Source organism: Narcine bancroftii, chromosome 8, assembly GCF_036971445.1.
Source record: "Narcine bancroftii isolate sNarBan1 chromosome 8, sNarBan1.hap1, whole genome shotgun sequence".
In the NCBI taxonomy this organism is placed as follows: Eukaryota; Metazoa; Chordata; class Chondrichthyes; order Torpediniformes; family Narcinidae; genus Narcine; species Narcine bancroftii.
In genome coordinates this window covers 29,610,461-29,633,093 of record NC_091476.1, presented here as the reverse complement: position 1 = coordinate 29,633,093, position 22,633 = coordinate 29,610,461, and the positions used below count along the sequence as shown (strand labels likewise).

Sequence of the window (22,633 nt, the reverse complement as noted above, 5' to 3'; positions counted from 1 at the left end):
TTGCTGCATAGCACAAGTCAAAACTTATTCAGGGAATAAGGAGTCCTCCTGAGCAAGGTTTAATTTTAAACATTTTACTCAAGGTATAAAGCTAGGCACACTTAAGCAATACTGAAAATGAAAAACAAATGTCGAAATAGGCAACAGAATTGTTAATGTCTGAAATCAAGCTGGGTTAATAGGATAATTTCCCCTTTCACATACCAGTTATCCATTTCTGAATGCTCTATTATTTTAGATTATCAGTAATTTTGAATTATTTCTTTAATTATGTCAGTTCGCTACATTATTCCCTCATCAACTGTAGAAAATGAAATGGGATCAGTGGAAATGAGTGCTTGGTGGGTCTGGGCAGATATGATGAGCCAAAGGGCCCATTACTTTGCTACCTTACTCGATCACCCTAAGACCAGATTGTGCCGTATTAGCAATGCCTGACAGGAGGTTCCATATTTGTTAATATTGTCTGCTTTCCGAATTGTTTTAACACATCCATTGATAAATGAGAAAGGTGCGCAGCATGGCCCCCACACAGTGAACACAATGCCAGATGTTCATCTGCCTTTGAAGAATAACGTGGGGTCCCTTCTTCCTGTGTCTTGTACAATGCTCATATTAATTACTGTCAGGACTCATCCATAAATAGTTACTTCAACAGTCAAGGTCACTATTTTTAATTCTTTGAAAACAATTGTCTTTGAGCAACAAAAAAAGTACAATGAAAATTATCATCAACTGAAATTCAGATACACATTAAGATAGTGGGTGGAATTGAGTTGACTGTGGTCGTCAATTCCAAAAGGAACTGCCTTCATTCAACTAATTGCAAGAATCCTGTAGTCCCACTTGACTCACCAAGGTGAGAATCCAAATGTGGGTATTTAAGGCTTATGTAGATCAGTGCAAAGATCAGCTTGAGCATGGTGGGCTGAAGACCGATTCTGCACTGTATCGCTCCATAACTCCATGACTTGAGGTCAATCCGTGCTAATGGATCTAAGGCAATCCCTTGTAACCAGATTCAAGGTGGAGTGACATGAAAGCTGATGATGCCTGGGAGTATTCAAAATTTCTATTTTCATACTGCAATGTGCAAATTTGAGATCAAATGTCAGAGCACCCCAGCTCCTGCTCTGTCACTGAACTAACCCCTGAGTCTAGTCATAGCTACAGATTCTATTGCATTGAGGTGCTTCATTCATTTTCTGATTTCAGATTTCAGATTATTATACTTGACCTCACATACAAATGTCAGATTCTTTTTTTTTCCTATGGGTGAGGCAGAAATACCACTTATTGGTAGTGAAAAAATAAAGTACACAATGTCTCTTCTTCTCTCTTTGGCTTGGCTTCGCGGACGAAGATTTATGGAGGGGGTAAAAAGTCCACGTCAGCTGCAGGCTCGTTTGTGGCTGACAAGTCCGATGCGGGACAGGCAGACACGATTGCAGCGGTTGCAGGGGAAAATTGGTGGGTTGGGGTTGGGTGTTGGGTTTTTCCTCCTTTGCCTTTTGTCAGTGAGGTAGGCTCTGCGGTCTTCTTCAAAGGAGGTTGCTGCCCGCCAAACTGTGAGGCGCCAAAATGCACGGTTTGAGGCGATATCAGCCCACTGGCGGTGGTCAATGTGGCAGGCACCAAGAGATTTCTTTAGGCAGTCCTTGTACCTTTTCTTTGGTGCACCTCTGTCACGGTGGCCAGTGGAGAGCTCGCCATAGAACACGATCTTGGGAAGGCGATGGTCCTCCATTCTGGAGACGTGACCCATCCAGCGCAGCTGGATCTTCAGCAGCGTGGACTCGATGCTGTCGACCTCTGCCATCTCGAGTACTTCGACGTTAGGGATGTAAGCGCTCCAATGGATGTTGAGGATGGAGCGGAGACAACGCTGGTGGAAGCGTTCTTCCACAATGTACACACATGTAAATAACTGACTGTAAAACACAGAGAGAAATAAAAACAAAAACATACCAAAGTAAGAATCCTTTAAATGAGACCCTGATTGAGTTTATTGTTGAGGAGTCTGATGGTGGAAGGGGAGCAGCTGTTCCTGAACCTGGTGGTGAGAGACTTGAGGCTTTGCCTCTGGCTTTAATCCAGTATGAATGGCACACAAGCAACACACCTTATTCTTTTGAATGTGATTGCTGACCTTCACTAAGAAATAGGTTCAGGCCAAGTTTCATTTTTTAAAATTATTTCACTTTAAAAATTTTAAATGTCAAACGTTCAGTGAGCTTTAACTTAACCTATTATGTTTTTTTATTTTAAATTTTAAATTGATTTTCATTTTCAATTATCAAAAAGAATTTGAACTTATTTGAAATGTCTCCAAAGTTTAGGTTGCCTTTGACAACAATGACCTTTCAAAGCTGTCAGGGAAGATCTGGGAAAGGTGAAGCCTCAGATCCATCACTTGAAGTGTGGTCAGCATGTGTGTCTGCTTTACTTAATGGTAGGGATATGGAATGGTGGTCCATGGGATAGTATGACCCACGGATATCACAGCAAATAGGAGTGGACGTGGGACTAGTGAGAGGTTGAGTGTGTTTTAGTTTATCAGAAAGATCTAAAGTTGTTACTAAACCTTACAATTTTTAATAAAAGATTTGACATGTCAACATCAACATTTTGTCTTTTTCATTTTACTTTGACTCTATCTCAGTGGTTCTCTTTTTCTTTCCACTCGCATACCACTTTAAGTATTCCCTATGCCATCAGTGCTCTGGTTATTTAAGGTGGTATGTGGGTGGAAAGAAAAAAATTGAAAACCACTGTTTTAATCGTACCGAATTGACTCATTATATGCATGGTTTCATAACTCCAAAGGAAATGGGCCAATGGCAATTTTTGTCAAGCAAAATATTTCAGTAACAATTGGGTCTAGAGCAGTGATTCTCATCCTTCCCTTCCCACTCACATACCACCTTAAGTAATCCCTTACTAATCACACAGGAAATACTTAAGTGGTATGTGAGTGGAAAGAAAAAGGTTGAGAATCACTGGACCTATCTTTTCTCCTCTGGTCCAATTCCCCCCCCCACTGTCTACATCCGCAATACCTCACATGCTCTCCAACTCTTCATTTACTTCAAATTCCCTAAACTGGACCACCTCATTTTCACGATGCATGTCCAATCCATTTATACCTCAAGATTCAAGATGAAAATTCAATTTATTGAGATAGTTATAAAACTGTCATATTACATAAAATTTCTTTTTCCCTGCTGCAAGGCAGAAAATTTTGCCACCATCTTACAGTCAGAGTCAAAGAGGGAGAAGCAAAAGAGAATTCCCCCAGAGTCACTGAGTGTCCTTAGATTTGCCTCCCGCACTTCCACAGCCCCTGCAGCCAGACAGAGTCCAGCCAAAACCATCGGTGATCCGAGCTCCAGATCTGAATCTCCGACACGGTCAGGAGCCCCACAAGCAACCTCGGCACCTCCTTGTATCCCAGTTCCAATGCTTGGTACCCCTCCAGCCAGTTCGAGCAAGTCTCCAGCAGCCCGCAGCTTCCAAGGGTTCCTTGCCTTGATTTGCCGGCAGCCCACCACATGCACTGGTCCCTCAGCTGCAGAGCCACCTCGCTGGTTCACCTCCGTGGTCACCATCCTCGCGAGTCATTTCCTCTCCTTCTCCCTCTCAGATGGTGCATGTTCTTCCCATCCTCTGGTGCCATTGTCCAGACCTCCACCTCCCTGGAGTCTGCAGCCCCTCGTGCATGCTGCCAATTAATAGGTGCCACCATATTGGCCGCAGACCTGTGGTCGGGGGATTTCAACTAAAATCACCATCGGCTCCCTCAACGAGCCATTCAAAGCCTGTGTGGAGCTGATGACAGTCAACTGGGTGGCTGGACCACATGGGAGTGCTGCATTTCCGCTCCCTCGCTCTCCGTGGGTCCACACCAGTGGCAGCACTTCCATCTCCCATACAGAAGGTCTTAAAGCACTTTGCTTCTTTCTGGACAAGAGAGTGGACCAATCACCCTCTACCATCACCTTCCTCTGCCTGGCAGAATGTCCTCACTCTAAACAACTTCTCCTTTAATTCATCTCACTTCCTCCAAGGGAAAAGTGTAGCCCTGGGTACCCACATGGGTCCCAGCTAGTTACACCTGCCTGTTTATGGGCTTTGTGGAGCAATAAATTCTGCAAGCCTATTCAGGCAATGTTCCTCAACTCTTGGTCTGTTATATTGGTGACTACATAGAGGCTGCCTCATGGACCTGCAAAGAGCTCATCATTCACTTCACAGCCAACTTCCACCCCAATCTGAAACTCATCTAGTCCATCTCTGACAACACTCACGCCTTTTTGGATCTCTCTGCCTCTATCTCAGGAAATAAGGTTTCCACCAACATATTTTGCAAACCCATTTCTTTACATCCTGTCCCTGCAAGGATTTTATTCCCTTTCTCTCAATTTCTCCATCTCCACTGCATCTGTTCCCAATACGAGGTTTTCTATCCAGATCTTCTAAACAGTCTGCCTTCTTCCACATATGTAGCTTCCCCTCCCCCACCATCATCTCAGCCCTCACCCACATCTCCTCCAATTCCTGCTCATCTGCCCTGACCCCCTCTGCTCCCTGTGGCAACAAACTCAGGATTCCTCACCTACCACCCCACCTGTCTCTGCATTCAACACATTATCCTTCGAATTTCCAGTACTTACAACAGGATCCCGTGACCATACACATCTTCCTCTCTCCTCCCCTCTCTGTCTTCCTCCCCCGTGGCCAAAGGAGCCACACTTGTGCCCACACCACATTCCAGGGCCCCAAACAGACGTTTCAAGTGAAGCAACACTTACTTGTGTATCCGCAGGATTGATTGACTGCATCTGCTGCTCGCTTTAAGGCCTTATCTACATCGGAGAGACTGGCGCAGACTGAGAGATCACTTCACTGAGCACCTTCGTTCTGTCCATTCCAGTGACCTCTCAGTGGCCTACCATTTCAGTTCTGCATTACACTGCCATACTCACATGTCCATCCATGGTCTCAGACCACCTGTAAATTGGAGAAACAACAGCTGATTTTCTGCCTGGATACTCTCCAGCTTTATGGCATTACATCGACAATATGTGATTTGATCTGGCAGATTGCATGCATTATTTATATAAATTTCCAGACTAGGCAGTAAGCAACAATAGTAATTTGGTGCTGACAACACTAGTGCTTTGACATATCTGCTGTTGCAAACAGAACGATGGTGTCGCTGCTGCTCAGGTTTGGTTTTGAGGCCTTCAGATGGATATTGCTGTGTGAGTACATGGAATGTGGCCACCAGGCCTGGAAACCCAATCAAATCATCTGCATCTCCTAGCTTGATGACTGAGGTTGGAATGACTGTAGTTCTAGACTAGAGGCAGAAACAAGAGTAGATTATGAATAGAAGCATACCAGCCATCAGATGTAAACTGATGGTATTGACACTTTGAGTTTTTGGAGTACAAGTATTACCCCATTTACGAAACTAGAGGGTTCCTATGAAACCTTCTGTAAGCCAAAATGGCTTACTACTATTGGAGACCATTTACGTAAAAGTGAAAACCCATTTAAGTCCTTTCGTAAAAGCGAACACGGCTTTCTTCATAAAATCAATTCTCGTCATTTGAGTATTCATCAAGTGGGGCATACCTGTAATAAAAATTAATGATGGACATAGTTGTTTTAAAAATATGAACAGGTTTTTATTATATGTAATAATTGATCCTCGAAATGTAACTTTTTCTTACACTAACGGTAGCTGTGAACATTTACTCATCTATCCTTTCATATTTATTATTTCTTATTCTGCCTTGGTGTATTGTGGTAATTTAATTTGTACTGCTATATTTGGTATATCTTATGTACCAGTTTGGCTGCAGCAAGTAAGAATTTGGGTGAATCTGTACATTATACTTATTTTTAGGACAGTAAACTTTTATCTCATAATCATTTCAGAGCTGCAGACCTACCAAGAGACATTTTGTTTCATTTCTGAACTGGTGGTGCCTTGACAGAATTATTTGGAGCAGGATGGAGAATTAACTGTGTTCTATGTGCTTGCTTTGAGGTGGATGGAATAAATTCCATGAGCCATTTAAGGGAAGAACAAGAGAGATTGCCTGAAACCCTGTCCACCATTTAGTTCTCAGCTCACAAAATTAAAAGAGACAATTTGGTCCCTCAGTTTATTGCTGTTTGTTCAAACTCCTTGGATGTAAATTCTCCACAGAGCTCTCCTGCTTTGCTATGGTAACTACATTAAAACAGCTTCATTGGCTGGTGAATTGTTCTGGGACCTAGTGAGATTTTGAAAGGTTTTATATAAGCTCTTTTTTTCCTCTCATACTTGTTTTTTATTCTGCTTCTTACTTATATTATCAGTCACTCTTGGCATAAGGAAGAATATCTTCACTCATCTCCAATTACAAAAATAAGACAAAAACACACAACTCTGGAAGAAAAATTGAGATGGCATTGAAAATTGCCTTAACCCAGAATGAAGCAATTTTGGGTGTGCAGTTCACATTATTAGGGACAAGTAATTTAATCTAACAATGGACATTGTAAAAACCAGAAAAAAAAAGTACAAGTAACTGCTGAAACATAAGCAGGTTGTTGATTAAAATGCCCTACTGACAATGTGCACGTGCACATATATCATTGGTATCCATGGGGAAATTAGTCTCTCTTGTCTTTTTGGCAGATTTTTTTCCAACATAAAACTCCTACAAATTCTCTCAATATTGATGCAGTGTGAAAAAATTTTCTGTAGTAAGATTTTCAATGACATTCATCTGGAAATTAACAAATCATTTATTCACATAACAACTAGGCTTTACAAATACCGTGTGAGGAAAATGTGCCATTTTAAGGGCCTATCTTCAAAATGCCTTATTTGCCCTCAATGAGATCTGACCTGCTGCAAAAGCAAATGTTCCTGGTCTCACTGGTGTCACTGGGGGGTGCGGTGGGGGGGGGGTGGGGGGGGTGACACCATCAGAGGGGATGACACTAAAATGGCTGTCCATAAAATTTCAGTAGAATGTTATTATTTTCTATAAAAATATCCCTGTAGTTAGTTATAACAACAAAGGCATTTTTTTGTAAGCCCAATTTACATGTATCAATATACCTACAAGGCTAAAACTCTAAACTAATTTACTTTTTGAATCTTTTAATGTGCTCCAGTCAGAGCTGTCATTATTACCCATTAAAATGATGCTTCGAATCACATGGTTTCGACTGCAGGCTCTACAAGTGGGTGCTGTTGTTGCATTGCTACTGGTCTTTGTGTCAAATTTTTTGTTGTTTTAGCTACAATATTGTGGTAATTAGTATTTGTGAACCTATATCAGTAACTTTTTTGAGAATGAAATAGCAATTAAAGGAAAAGAAGGAGAAAAATCAAACAAGGCTTCCACTCAGTTACTATTAATGTTGTAATTCAATGTAGAAAGATTTGACAAAGCAGTTTTGTTAGTATTTTCATATAACCTAAGAAATATTGCATTTAAGCAATTTACAACTACATTTATCACATGTTATTCTATATTTTCTTACCAAATTTTCACTTTAACCACATGAAATACATTTAGGCTGAGCATATGATACTGTAATTTAAAGGTGTCATTTTTTTTTATTTTGCTAGTTGTTTATCTAAATACTATTGCCAACCAAGCCATGAAAGACCCCAACAATGAAGACGCTGTTTACATCCGGTACCGCACGGATGGCAGTCTCTTCAATCTGAGGCGCCTGCAAGCTCACACCAAGACACAAGAGAAACTTGTCTGTGAACTACTCTTTGCAGATGATGCCGCTTTAGTTGCCCATTCAGAGCCAGCTCTTCAGCGCTTGACGTCCTGCTTTGCGGAAACTGCCAAAATGTTTGGCCTGGAAGTCAGCCTGAAGAAAACTGAGGTCCTCCATCAGCCAGCTCCCCACCATGACTACCAGCCCCCCCACATCTCCATCGGGCACACAAAACTCAAAACGGTCAACCAGTTTACCTATCTCGGCTGCACCATTTCATCAGATGCAAGGATCGACAATGAGATAGACAACAGACTCGCCAAGGCAAATAGCGCCTTTGGAAGACTACACAAAAGAGTCTGGAAAAACAACCAACTGAAAAACCTCACAAAGATAAGCGTATACAGAGCCGTTGTCATACCCACACTCCTGTTCGGCTCCAAATCATGGGTCCTCTACCGGCACCACCTACGGCTCCTAGAACGCTTCCACCAGCGTTGTCTCCGCTCCATCCTCAACATCCATTGGAGCGCTCACACCCCTAACGTCGAGGTACTCGAGATGGCAGAGGTCGACAGCATCGAGTCCACGCTGCTGAAGATCCAGCTGCGCTGGATGGGTCACGTCTCCAGAATGGAGGACCATCGCCTTCCCAAGATCGTATTATATGGCGAGCTCTCCACTGGCCACCGTGACAGAGGTGCACCAAAGAAAAGGTACAAGGACTGCCTAAAGAAATCTCTTGGTGCCTGCCACATTGACCACCGCCAGTGGGCTGATAACGCCTCAAACCGTGCATCTTGGCGCCTCACAGTTTGGCGGGCAGCAGCCTCCTTTGAAGAAGACCGCAGAGCCCACCTCACTGACAAAAGGCAAAGGAGGAAAAACCCAACACCCAACCCCAACCAACCAATTTTCCCTTGCAACCGCTGCAATCGTGTCTGCCTGTCCCGCATCGGACTGGTCAGCCACAAACGAGCCTGCAGCTGACGTGGACTTTTTTACCCCCTCCATAAATCTTCGTCCGCGAAGCCAAGCCAAAAGTATTGCCATTAGATTCAGTGATATACAGGAATTACGATTAACAATTGACATTAATACAAAAAACATTACTCAGGATTCTGTATGGTCTGGTACAGGAGGAAGTCCGTGCATGGGAGGATGGGGGTGGCACCATGGGCTACTGCAATGGGTGGCACCAAGCCACTGACAGGTCTGTGATGGTCAGGTTCATGGTCACACTCAACTATAAAGCATGAGTATCATTCTAGGCCACAGTCACAACTCACATTTATTGATCCATTGAGACCCACACCAAAGAAGAATAGAACTTAGACCTTGTTCAATGAACCAAAGTAGCAGGCAGGGTGAGGAGTGTATTTGCCTACATTAAAGGTTTCTACAATGTGCAGACATTCATGGACAGTATTTGCATCATTGCAGAGATGTCTCTGGCTCTATGGGGCACTGGTGAGACCACATTTAGTGTACTGGGCCCCCTAGCTTAGAAGAGGGTGCAAGGTAGATTCAGCTTTGTTGCATACATGGTCTACTCTTGTTTGTATTTGTTACCCTACACATAGCAGCACTAGAAATCTTTGTGTTTGTGAAGATCATTTTGGATGCAGTCATCTCCTCTTGTTTTTCGTGATTTCAATGACATCTTAACTTGCTGGTGATTAATAAAATGGTATAAGGTCAGAGCCGCAATACAAAATTATTGAGGTAAACAAGAGAGATTGCAAGTGCTGGAAAATTGCTCATTTCTTCTATCTGATAATACAAATACTATCTGCAATTTGCTGATAACAGCACAGTTGTCGACAGAATCACAGATACAATGAGGAAACATACAGGAAGGAGATAGATCTGCTAGTTGAGTGGTGTCACACAACAACCTTGCACTCGATATTAGCAATGACTATGGACTTCAGAGGAAATCAGGAGAACATGAAGCAGTCCTCCTTGAAAGGTCAGCAGTGGAGAGGTTTAAGAACTTCAAATTCCTGGCTGTCAGCATCTCTGAAAATTTGTCCTGGAGCTTCTATGTTGAAGCATTCACGAAGAAGGCCCACCTATATGTTAGGGGTTTGAGGAGATTTGGTATGTCACTAAAGACTCTCAAAAACTTGTACAGATATACCATGGTGAGCATTCTGGCGGGTTGCTTCATTGTCTGGTATGGAGGGGCCAACATTCAGGACAAGAAAATATTCCAGAAGGTTGTTAACCTGCAACATCACAGGCACCAGCCTTCACTCCATCAAGGACATCTACAAGAGGCAGTGTCTTAAGAAAGCAGCCTCTATTCTCAAGGCCATGCCCTCTTCACTCTGCTACCATTGGTTAGAAAGATACTGAGCCAAAAGCTGAGCACTCAGTGGCAAAAGGACAGCTTCTTCCCCTCTGTCATTAGGTTCCTGAATGAACAGTGAACCACACACACTGGCTTACTTTGTAATTATCTTTTTATTGCAGTATTTTATTTATTTTGAAATGTGGTTTATATAAATGTTTGTACTGTGACGCTGCAACAAAACAATGAATTGCAAGGCATGTTTGTGACAATAAATTCTGATTCTGAAAGGTTTCAGCCTGAAGCGTTACCCATTCATTAATGCTGCCTGACATTTTGAGTTTGCCCCAAAATTGCACACAATTGTTTGTTCTAATCCAAACTAAATATATCGAACAAAGTTTTTATTAAGTAAATCTTCAGAATTTTGTTTGCAATTTCAAATACAGCTACACATACTTTAAAATTCTCACGACTTCACTCTTTGGAGAAAGTATCCCTGGGGACTCTGTGGATTTGATTACTGGCAGAAGGTTTTGACAGATATGCTGAAATGCTGCTTGGTTCACAGGTTTGAAGATTTCCCATGAATGTGGCATTCTGTTCCATTGTGGTGAAGATATTGAATGAACTGTGCCTGTATCAGTGGAAGCAGACAAGCAGGCTGAACTCTTGAACTCTGACATGAATGGACAATGTCTCAGAGCAGCATTTATATGCATTAGCTGAGTCTCGCAAGTTTTCTTTTCTTTCTTGGGATTCAATTTATCGGTAGTATTTCATGACTTCCTACAAAAGAAATTAGTTATCTTTCAGGGTTTTCCACATGATCACAAAAATATTATCAATCTTTCCTTTCCCTTTAATCTAGCTATTTTTCATGACAAATTGTGAATGAGGGAGTCAAACTGTGATTAGAAGTAAGTAGGTTTCAGGTTCTTATGCTTCATTCATATTGGGATGAAGTTGTCCGAATGAATCATTTGTAATCCATAACAGTTATCGAGGAATTAGGTCTGTGGATTGGATTCCAATGCAAGTATCCACAGGGATATTTCAGAAATGATAGTAGTTAAGTGAATAATTTTTTAATACATTGAACCATGTTTTTCATTCTGACAGTTCTCTCAAGTCACTTGAAACTGCCCTTAAAAACATTCAGCAACCTCATTGGTATTGTTAGAAACAGAATTACCTTTAAAGAAATTGCTCGAGACAAATATTGAGAACAAAGAACATTTATTACAACAACAATGCAAAGTTGGGTGCTTCCCCTTACCCTGGGAATACACACATACACTGGGGCTCACCCAACTTTTATACAGTAAATTTCAGTATCAGAATACCCTCCCCCTTATATTCTTCTGCCCCCTGGATGGGTTTGGCAGAGGCAATCCTTCCTGCCTACGTGCTGTTTCTGTGAACTTGGAGGACCAGGGGGTATCCTGTCGGTGTCCCTTCATGTTATTGTCCTTATTCACACCTTCCTGATTCTCAGAGCTACAGTCTCTTGGTATGTAGAGTTGGCTCATCCTGTCTAGGGTTGACTAATTTAATATGTATAACTTTGTAAATCTGTGTAAGGTTAACTAATTAGATATGTAGAACTTGGCACTTCTGTCTATCCAGACTACCTCAACTTCCTACATTCTATTGTTCCTTACCGCTCCTTATCTTATTCTTATGGTGGCTCATTGATCTTGTCACAAAGACTAGAAGATTCTTATGTTAATCGTGCTGACTCTGCTTTCCTGCATCCTAATTCCCAAGCTCATCCTGTTTGTACTGGTTACAGCCATTAACTGATGTATGAATTTTAGTTTCCTTCATGTTCATAATTTTAGATCAATTTTCCCATCTCTCACAGTATGATTGGTTTATTTCCCATTGAATCCTGGTATCTAGCACAATAAAACCAACTCTTTTTTCTGCTACATTGATATCTTGTTCTAATCAACTTTTGTCTCTATGTGGACTGTGCAATTCTGATGCAAGGTCATTCATCTGTAACATTAATTCAGTGATTCTTTCTTCACAGATGCTGTTGATTTTCTTACAGCACCCACTTTCATTTCAGTTTTCTAGAGCTGCTGAGTTCTGTATCTCATGCTTCCAGCATGTACTTTTTCCTATTTTATTTCCAATGGAAGTCTCCCCCTGCAACTTTCAGCTATATGCCTCCACAAGCAATATGTCACCTCGACAACCTTGGTCTCCAGCCTTTCACTGAACCACTGTCACAGCAAAAAAATTTTTTCAATTGTTGAAGTTCTCATCAGATCTTTGATTTCTGAAGATTACAGTGTAGAAAGAAATGAAACAATTCACAGCACAGAAGATCAGGGAATCACAAACAATTTCTGGTTCTCTGCATTTCACTGCTTGTGAAAACTCAACAGCAAATGTTAACTTGACTTTGCCTCCACCACAAAATTACTACTATTGTAATATCTATTTCTTCTGTATCAAATACCACACACATCACTGACTAACGTCATGGTGATAGGAAGGCCAATTGCAGATTTCAGATTTATTACATAGATGACATGACCCTGAAATTCTTTTCCCTGTGGGCTAGGCTGAATTATCATTTATTGGCTGCGCAATAAAAAAAACTGTACACAATGTGCACATGTAAACAAATAAACAAGTGTAAACAAATGACTGTGCAATGCAGTGAGGAGAAAACAAATAATAAAGTGCAAAAGTAAGAGTCTTTAAATGAGTCCCTGATTGAGTTTGTTGTTGAGTATTCTGATCCTGGAGGGGTAGCAGCTGTTCCTAAACCAAGTCCCTCTTTGCTGATAGTAGCAGTGAGAATAGAGTGTGTGCTGGGTGATGTGGATCCTTGATGATTGCTGCTGCTCTCCAAAGGCAGCGTTCCCCATAGATGTTCTCGATGGTGGAGAGAGGTTTACCAGTGATATCCTGTTCTGTGTCCATTACCTTTTACAGGGTTTTATAGTCAGGGATATTGGTGTCCCCATACCAGACCATAATGTAGCCGGTCAGCATTCTTTCCACCACACATTTGTGGAAATTTGCCAGGATTTCGGATATCATACCAAACCTAATCAAACTCCTGAGGAAGTAGAGGCACTGATGTCCTTTCTTCAGTAGTGTATTGGCTCCAGAAAAGATCTTCCGAGATAGTGACTCCCAAAAACTTAAATTGGCTCACCTTCTCCATCTCTGATTTCCCCCCAATGATCATTGGATCATACACATCTGGTTTTCTCTTCTTAAAATCAAAAATCAGTTCTTTGGTTTTGGTGACATTGAGTACGAGGTTATTGTTGGTGCACCGGTTGGCCAAGTTTTCAATCTCTCTCCTGTCTGCTGACACATCATCTTTTTTATACAACTCCCACTACCATGGTATCATCAGCGAATTTGTAGATGGTTTTGTTGTTGTACTGAGCCACAGTGTCATAGGTGTAAAGCGAGTAGGGTGTTAGCTCCAATTAATTAGGTGATATTTATATGGAAATAGCATGTTCTCCGAATTCTCTGTTTTGAAATATGTACAGTCAAACCTAAAGGTGTACAGACAGTATTCACTATATCAAGGTTTTATAATCATTTCGAGATAAAAGCAAGAGAGTTAAGAAAAATGTCCAAATCTATCATATAAATGGGATTGTCTTTAAAGTTGAGAAAATATTTGGTAAGATGAAGAAGCTGAGACAAAAGTTTCAGAGAGGATGCTCAGTAAATGACTCAGTCTTTGGTCCAGGAGAGTTTCAAATCACAAAATAAATTGATCATTGGTACTTAGGATTTTGACAATATTTAGTTGGTGCAAGGTTAGTGAATAATGGTTTGTGAAGAATATAGTAATAAACACTAATGAGTAGGACAGCCAGAAATTCATGTTCAATTTCGAGTTACGATGGAGCTCAACAGCAAGGAAGGTGTTAAAGCTTTAAAAGGGCTTTAGGGGTGGCAAGGACATGGGGTATGCTGTCAAGAATTCAAAGAATGTGAGTATAAGGCCATGGTGAAGCATCTAACCTCAAGAGTCAGGCAATGGAATCTTTTGCAGGAGTTTTCTGGTGCTCATTTGAAAGGAAGTTGATAAATAGACATGCAATCCATTTGGAAAGTTACAGAATAAATAGTTGTGGTTTTGGAATGATTCACTTTAACAAGCAGATACTGAGAAAGGAGATTTCTAATTAAACATTGAGCTACCAGTAAAGTGGCAAGAAACTCATTTCTGGTCACTGAGAGATCAGACTGAAAGAGGAAATCAGTAACATAACCCAATGAGAAAAGTCACAGGAGTGAGGAAAAGTACCAACCTTTGCAGAGCACTAGTCAATCGCCTGCTGAGTTGTATCTCACTCTTAACCTCTGTGTTGGTTCTTCATTACTATCCCCTTTAGCCAAGTGATTACATGTGATTACTGAGCCTTGCATTTATGTCCTTTGCAAATCCATCTGGCTTTTTGTTTATTTTCCATCTGATTTAAATATGTTGTTGCCTTGTAAAATGTTAGCGAGTCATTTCAGTTCAAATACCCCAGGCAAGCTGGGAACAGTGGATGAATTTGATCCATTCTTTACTTTTTGATATGCACATGTGCTTACTGAGAACAAATACCCTTTTTATTGTGTCCACTTTTCAGTTAGACCTGTCAATTTGCATGCATTGGAATATTTTTACAAAAATGACATGGAAAATGTGCTCAAAACCTTAGATCCTGGTTCCATTTACCAGTACTTTGGAAAGAAAGGTCAAAACAACATTGGTTCATTTTAATGTCCTTATTTATTTGCAAACAGGGAACTTTAGAATAGCAGAAGTTTCAAAGATATGTACATCAAAATGGAATTAAGGAAGAAAAGAGTATTGAACAAAGGATACATGAGAATGACAAAAGGTTTGGTAAAAATCATATCATTGAGTAGATACTTCATTGTCTTTGCAAAGTGCATTAATACTGAGAGATAGTGTAACTAATTACTCAAAGTACAATATTTGGTCTCCTGTGTTGCAATTTAGTCAGTAGTTGAAAATATTGGGATTTTCCATCCATGCAACTTTCTTAAAGTTCAATATTTGTCCAAAAGATTGTAATAAATCAACAAAATTGGCTTCTAACGCTGCTTTTGATTCAAAATAAGCTGAATATTCAATTTATTTTATTATTTTTTATTTGTATTTTGTGCTGTGCATTAAATGTTTTGTCTGTACAAAAGGATAGGTCCATCACAATGCCACCAGCTGATAGAATTGACTCCAAAAATTGAAAGCCATTTCTTTCAGGAGCTTCAGAGGAGATAAATCTTACAGCTAAACTGTAAACATCATCAGAATATCATGGTTGGAGAAATTTAGAGCTTCTAGATTTCCCAAAATCCTTGTTATACCCCAACAACATACATTTTGGCAGAAGTATGGAGAAAGCCCTCAGCACTTCTGTGTTGATTTAATTGACTGTTTAAGTGCAAGCTTTGCCAAATACATCTGAGACTCCAATATATTAGAGTAATTTGTATACTCATTACAATTATGTATACATATTCCTTAGTAGCATTGGATTGGTTGCAAGAATAAAACAAATGATATCACTCTTAATACCTGTATTTTATTTTTGGTGCACAACAGAATACGCGAAAAAAAACAGTATAGCACATTATTGGTACTGTCAGCTCCAAAAGAGTGGTCCTTGGTACACAAGAACTGATGGTGCAAACTAAAAATAAAATGAACACCAATCCTCCAGAGGCAACTTGATGCATTTCTCCTTGCCAAATATACAATGTAAACTCAAAGGAGCTGAGGGCAATCTCAATCACTAACAAGTAAGTGGGACAGCAGATGTTTTGCAACTGAGACAGAAATTCAGAAAAGAAAATTTGCACGTTTACTGTAACATAAGCTCATTATCCTTGGTTCAAAATATTATAATCAGCAGACAATTACAATCCAAAGATATCATTCACATTTTTTGCAATCAGTCTGATTTTTTTTTTAAAAAAGGTAAAATGTCACTCATTTACGTTAATCCTATCCGACCCAGAGTCAGGAGTGTATTTCCCGATTCTGCAACTTTGTCTTGTGCTGGCCTTGACGTAGTAATGTATAAAATGTTCTTTCTTCTCTGGATGGCGGTATAAAATATTGCAGAATGTTGTACAATGCAGATATACTGTTATCAGTTTGTCCATTCAGCAGGTCTGTACACACCTGCCATCATTTTGTTGGCACATTCAAAGGCTCAGAAAAATGGATACACCAATAATACATTTTTCAATATAAATATGATATATACATAGACATTTGGATTAAAGATTATATTTATATATCTCCATAAATATAGCTCTGCATTGCTAGTACTACATAAATATATCTATGACTAACTTTGGTGTGATATTATTGTCATTGATATACCAATTAAAATGGAAGAATTTTAAAGATCATTCAGTATCATCAAAATTATTCTCATCCCATTTAATTGTTATTTTTGTTGCAGTATAAATATATCTTGGATCACAAGAAGGCATTTTTTAATCGTCACATTGCCTTCAAATGTTGTATAAGGTTGTCACAAATGGGGAACTCTTAAAAATCAACCCTAGTATATAAATACGCAGGTCCATGTTCAGCAAAATTAATGTTATGAATCCTTCTAGAGATAGAATAAAATTTGAAACATTAATCAAGGAATAACTTATGCTTAGGAGCTACAGGTTTCTATAATTATTACAATACAGCCCCATTTTCCTCAAAATGTGTGGCTGTGTTGTAATCAATAATAAATGTATTTCCTCAGATGATATGATTCAATCAAGTGATTTTGATTACTCAAGTTTAGAAAATGTATTTCAAGCTTCATTAAAAGCAACCCCCAACTTTGACACTTCAAAATTTAGGAATCATGTAATTATTTAATGGTTTTCAAAATAATAATCGTTCTGCTTAATAAACAGACATTTGAAGTCCACTGTTAATTTAGTTAAGGTGGATATATTTTCATGCAAAAAAATTGTCTGCAATGTTTAACGCTTTACCTTTTTAATGTCATATATGTTTATTTTAAAGCAAGAGTATATTTACATTGGGATGTACAATCTTAAAAATATAAAATTCAATTACTCACTTTTTGAACAGTTTTTACCAATTTGTTATAAAGCATTTTGGAGAAAAATTTCACACTACTGTAAAGAGGTACAATACTATTTTAATGCACTCTAGTGCTTGGTAGAAAGGATGTGCTTTATAAGTCCCTGGAGTCTCCTGTCAACTCCTGCTTTGAAATATTATTGATGGTGGGTGTAAAGTGATGGCTCAGATAAAAGGAGAACAGCATTGTTGAGGAAAAATTCCCAGATGTGCTTTTCATCTCATTGTATTCTTGCCTCTTTACTGGGTACCTTTCCAGGGAAAAGATTTGGGCCAGTGGATGGGAGATTATAACCTCACAGAGTAAAGGTTGCACAGCCCTGTTTAGATTGAAGTATTTACAATATAATTTTCAAGTTATTTTATATGAAATAAATTTTGACATGAAGGAAACTTCATTTTCTTCTTTGATCGTTTAAATTTCACCTTTAAAAGGATAATGCTAAAATTTTCTCAAAAATTCAAACCTGTTTCACTGGATCATACAATAACATTGACACACATTAAAAACTCTTAAATTTTCTCCCGTGTTGAGCACAGCACCAGTCAACCAACAACATTAGAATCAATCATACAGAAAGCTTCACTGATAAAATTTTCCAGAAGGCTGGATTCGAACAGTAACGTGCATTCCATTCAAGGTCACTGTACATCCTACTCAATGGTGACTTATGGGAAGGGGCACCAGATTCTGGGATGACGTTCTGATAGAAATGGCGTTCTGATGACATCCATTTAAATCTGTAGTAGACTCATTTTATGCATTTCAACAGTGAGACTGTATCAAAACATAACTCATTCTTTCTGGACTTCTTGTTCTTGGTGAGGCTGACACAGTTTTGGAATGACGGTCTGTTTATGTACAGTGGAATATTTTTGATTCTCTGTGATTCTGTAGAAAATTAGAAATTCTTCTCATGGCAGTTTCACAACAACCACACAAGCTCCAGCTCTTCCAATCTTCAGAGACACCTCCTATGTAGCAGAAATATATCAGTGAACATCTCCAAAAACATTACAGCTGTGAAGTTAAATGTGCATGCTTGAAAAACTAATCTTTTACTAATCCGAGATTATGATTTCCACCCTTGGTATGAGACTTTCAACCCAGTGATGCCATGATATTAAGTCACATTGAGTTGACTTTAGCTGGTCATTCCTAAGGGAATGGTAGAGATCGAGCACTGCCAGGAATAGATAGTCTTTTGGCAGATCCCTGTTTTGCTTGAATTTTCCAGTCTTGTACTGGGAAATCTGCCTCTCTAATCAAGTTTGACATGAGATCAGAGTCCTCCTTCACTTCATTTGGGATCCAGGGGCTGGAGATTAGGTGGGAAAAAAAGTCTATTGGTTTAAAATCCCCATTACCCAGAATTGAAACAACTGACAGCCTCAAGCAGCCAGCAAAAAATTTGCGGAAAATAAATAGGCAAAAAATAGGAAAGTTTAAAATTGGTACCCCCAATTAGTCAGTTCATCAATCCATACAACATGAAACCTCAAGCAACCACAAATTTACTTACCTGACATCTACCAATCTCCATAGGTTCTGGATTCCAGAGGTTTTACTGTATTTTACTTTAGTTTATTTTAATGTATTATTGATTTATTTGTGCTTCAATGATTTTGTATTTATGTTTAAGCATGTGAATCATTTTATCTTAGAAATCTTCAAAGCTTTGATCTGTCTCATGAATAGCAGGGGAATTCTTTTTAACATTGTAAAATAGCCTCACGGGCTTTGAAAGAGGACTCAGTTTCTCCACCAGTTCTGCCTCCTGTCAGTGCCACCAAGGATACAATCTCAGTGGTAGGCCAGCCAAATATTAATCATTATTGAGACCTCATCAGACCTAGGCATGAAGGATCAGCTTGATCAATCCTTCAGCCTTGGCTCAGGTTCGTGAAGATGGACAAGCTCAAAGTAGTGGGGTCAATATCAGCCATGAGATGAATCAAACAAATGACCTCCGCAGCAACAAACTGTTCCACGAGCTCACGGCGTCAAACAGCATCTGTGGAGGCAAAGGGATATTCAACACTTTGGCTCAAGACCCTGCACCAATCCTAATGCAAGGTTTTGAACCAAAACACCTACTGTCCCTTTGTCTCCATAGATGCTGCTTAACCCTTGAATTCTTCCAGCAGTTTGTGTTTTGCTTTAGATTCCACAATTTGCAGTCTCTTGAGTCACCTTCCTACAATTCTGCCTTTTAAAATTAATAGCAAACTGCATTAGATATTAAAAAACAATCCAATTTATTTCAACTACCAATAATAAGTACGGTTATTAAAATGATGAACAGGAGATATTTCTCTCCAAGCGTCAAACTGCTTTAATTGTTTATGCATCAGACTGTGAGATCCAAATTTCTACATTATAATTTTATTTCTGTGTTTTATTACTTTAAAGGTCAGCGTTTTAAGTCAGAGTTTCATGTGGACTTTATTCCCTATTGAACAAAAGCTGCAAATTAAAAATATACTCTCATTTGGCAGTTTTCTGCCAAAACTATTCAAGTTAGATTTCAGATCACAGTCACTTTAACTTAAATGTGTGGCTGTTCTACATTTATTTTATCAATGGAGTCCTTTTGAAAAATATTACAGCAAATAAATTTTAGATTAGACCATGTAGAAATAATTAAAATCTCCCAAGTATTTCCAATATTTTTTTTCTGGGTGATTTAAGATTTTAAAGTTAAATTTAGACATACAGCATAGAAACAAGCCCTGTCGACTCACGGCCCCTGTGCCGCCCAATTACAATCAATTGACCTACCACTCCCATGCATTGTTTTTTTAATTGAATGGTATGAGGAAACTGGAGCTCCCGGGGAAAACCTATGCAGACATGGAGAGAATGCACAAACTCGCTGGATTTGGACCCCAGTCGCTGTAACAGTATTGCACTAATCGCTACGCTAACTGCCCGCCCCATTGAGTGGAACTTTCACTCCCCAGTTGGACAATGTTGTTCTGCTCAATTACAAATACTATTGCATTGCAATTGCTCTTCTTCGAAGAATTAACAGTACATTTTCAGTAGGAGGAGTTCCTTCCAGTCATTTGAGAACAAGTTCTCTGGACCATTAGAGTTTGGTATTTTTTAGATAAATGTTATTAATGTGGTCTGACAACCTGTCATTGCTGTCCCCAAACTTTCCTTATTTTCTGATTAATACCAGGGTCTAATCCTGTGGTTCTCAACCTTTTTCTTTGCACTCACATACCACTGTAAGTATTCCTTATGCCATAAGTGTTCTATGTTTAGTAAGGTATTGCTTAAGGTGGTAATGTGGGTTGAAAGAAAAAGTTTGAAAATCACGGTTTTCATCATACTTAATTGACTCCTTATGTGCATGGTTTCAGAACTCCAAAGGAAATGGGCCAATGACAATTTTTCTCAAGCAGAATATTTCAGTAACAATTGGGTCCAGAGCAGTGATTCTCAACCTTCCCTTCCCACTCACATACCACTTTAAGCAATCCCTTACTAATCACAGAGCACCGATGACATAGAGATTACTTAAAGTGGAATGTGAGTGGAAAGAAAAAGTTTGAGAACCACTGGTCTAATCTAAAAATTTTAGAGAGTTTCTCCAAATTTCTCCATCATTTTCACTCAATTTTCACACAGTCAAGCATTTAAAAAGAGGAGTTAACCACTTCCCAAGCCCCCCACTTAAATCCTATTGACTCCAGTTGTAGCAGATGGAAGGAGGCAAATTCAATGGCCAAATCATTTCCACGAGCTGCGTGTGTGCAGTATCTGTGGACTTTGGAAGATAGAAAAGATTATTCTAAATGGAAAGGGGAATGATGACTAGTTTGAATAAGATAAATAGATTGCAATAACATGGTGGGGGAGAGGGGAGGTAGAGGTAGGGTAGGGGATAATCAATAAATGACTTGACACAGGAAAAAGTGAGGAGAGAAGAGAATGAGAAAGGGATGATGAAAACAAAAGCTGAAGGTGGTGCTTTAAGGGAACAAAGAGAAGCTGATAGTTGTATTATAGGCTTGAGAGCAACAAAGAAATTACCACGATGAGGAGGGGAATATTGGACAGAAGCTGAAGCCCCCATAGCGAACAGTGGCATAGAGAAGAAAGGACAACCATACTGAACAAGAAAATGGACCAGTGCACTTGTTTCAAAAAGAAAAGTGGAAGAATAATTGTATTGGTTTGAAAGGGTTGGTGAGTGCCTGACAGAGATGGAAGAAGAAAGGAAGGAAGCCGAAAGGTTGCAAGTAACCCACTGATGGGTGAGGCAGCATGAGGAGAGAGGATGGTCAGATTAATCACTTTTATGCCCAAAACCTTTTTCTTTTTAAAATGGAAAAGTGTTTCAAATTTACAGGGAAGTAGTCATCTGAATGGAAAAGATTAAATTTTCATGAAAAGGACATTTTGGCTCTTTAGAAAATGCCCATCACCCTTGTATCTTCAACTTCACAAACCAGAGTGTTTTAAAATGGTCCAGAAATTCTGAAGGATAGGTTTGCAGATGGTTTTCACTTGTGTGCTCTGAAAAGCAATAATGGAAGTGATCACCATTAAAACTCTGAAGAAACCTCCTTACTTGTGGAAAATATGGGATTTAGTTCTCCACTGGGGTCAATATAGATACCGGCAATAAATAAAGAAAAAAACACCACATTTAAGAATGAGACTGCATTTATCACGGGGATTTTAACTTCCATTTTGATTGGTGAAATCAAGTCATTTGAGACAGCTTTGAGGAGTTCATAGAATCCATCCATGATAGTTTATTGAAAAGCGTGTTACTTATAAGGAGAATGGTATCTTATACCTGGTCCTGTATAAAGGGGCAGAAAACATTAGGAGTACACTCAGAAAGTCGGATCACAATATGGTTAAATTTCTAAAGTAAGATCCAAAACCAATGTATTATTCTGAAATAAAGCTGACTTCTATGGGATAAGGGAAGTACTGGCAGATGTAAACTGAGACCACAGGTAATGTGATGGGCCAGTGCAGGACATTTAAAAGATTTTCCACAGAGCTCAATAATTCTAATTAGGAACAAGGACAATAAAGGTAGAGATAGCATTCCATGGATAATAAAGGGACACATCAAATTAAAAGCTAATGTATACAGAGTGGCCAAGAGTACTGGTAGTGGCAATTAATGGAAAACAAAAGATTGGAAAGCTCTGAAAACATCAAAAAATGACTAAAATATAAAAGAAAGGATATATTTTGAAAGTAAACAAACACAGATATAACAATAGAAAGTATTTTTTATGAATATATAAAGTGGAAAAGAGTGACTAAAGTAAACATGGTTCCTTAAAAGATGAGGAGGAGGAATTCATAATGCAGAATTGTCCAAGGACTTGAACACCACCACACCAAAAGATGTTCAGCTCGGCTCCTCACGGCCCATTCTTCTGTTCTTCCTAATATCGTGATGTCTTGGCTCACACTTGCAATC

The 22,633-nt window shown here is 39.3% G+C and overlaps 1 protein-coding gene across 1 annotated transcript in view; it reads right to left on the bottom strand.

Annotated features, from left to right (window-relative positions):
- Nucleotides 1-15,613: 15,613 nt before the first annotated feature.
- Nucleotides 15,614-22,633, bottom strand: part of LOC138740568 (kelch-like protein 4) — a 110,348-nt gene continuing 103,328 nt past the window's right edge. The window contains exon 11 of the mRNA XM_069893418.1: nucleotides 15,614-18,146. Within this exon, the coding sequence (XP_069749519.1) occupies nucleotides 18,087-18,146 (60 nt within the window). The 3' untranslated portion in view covers nucleotides 15,614-18,086. The remainder of the gene's footprint in view (nucleotides 18,147-22,633) is intronic.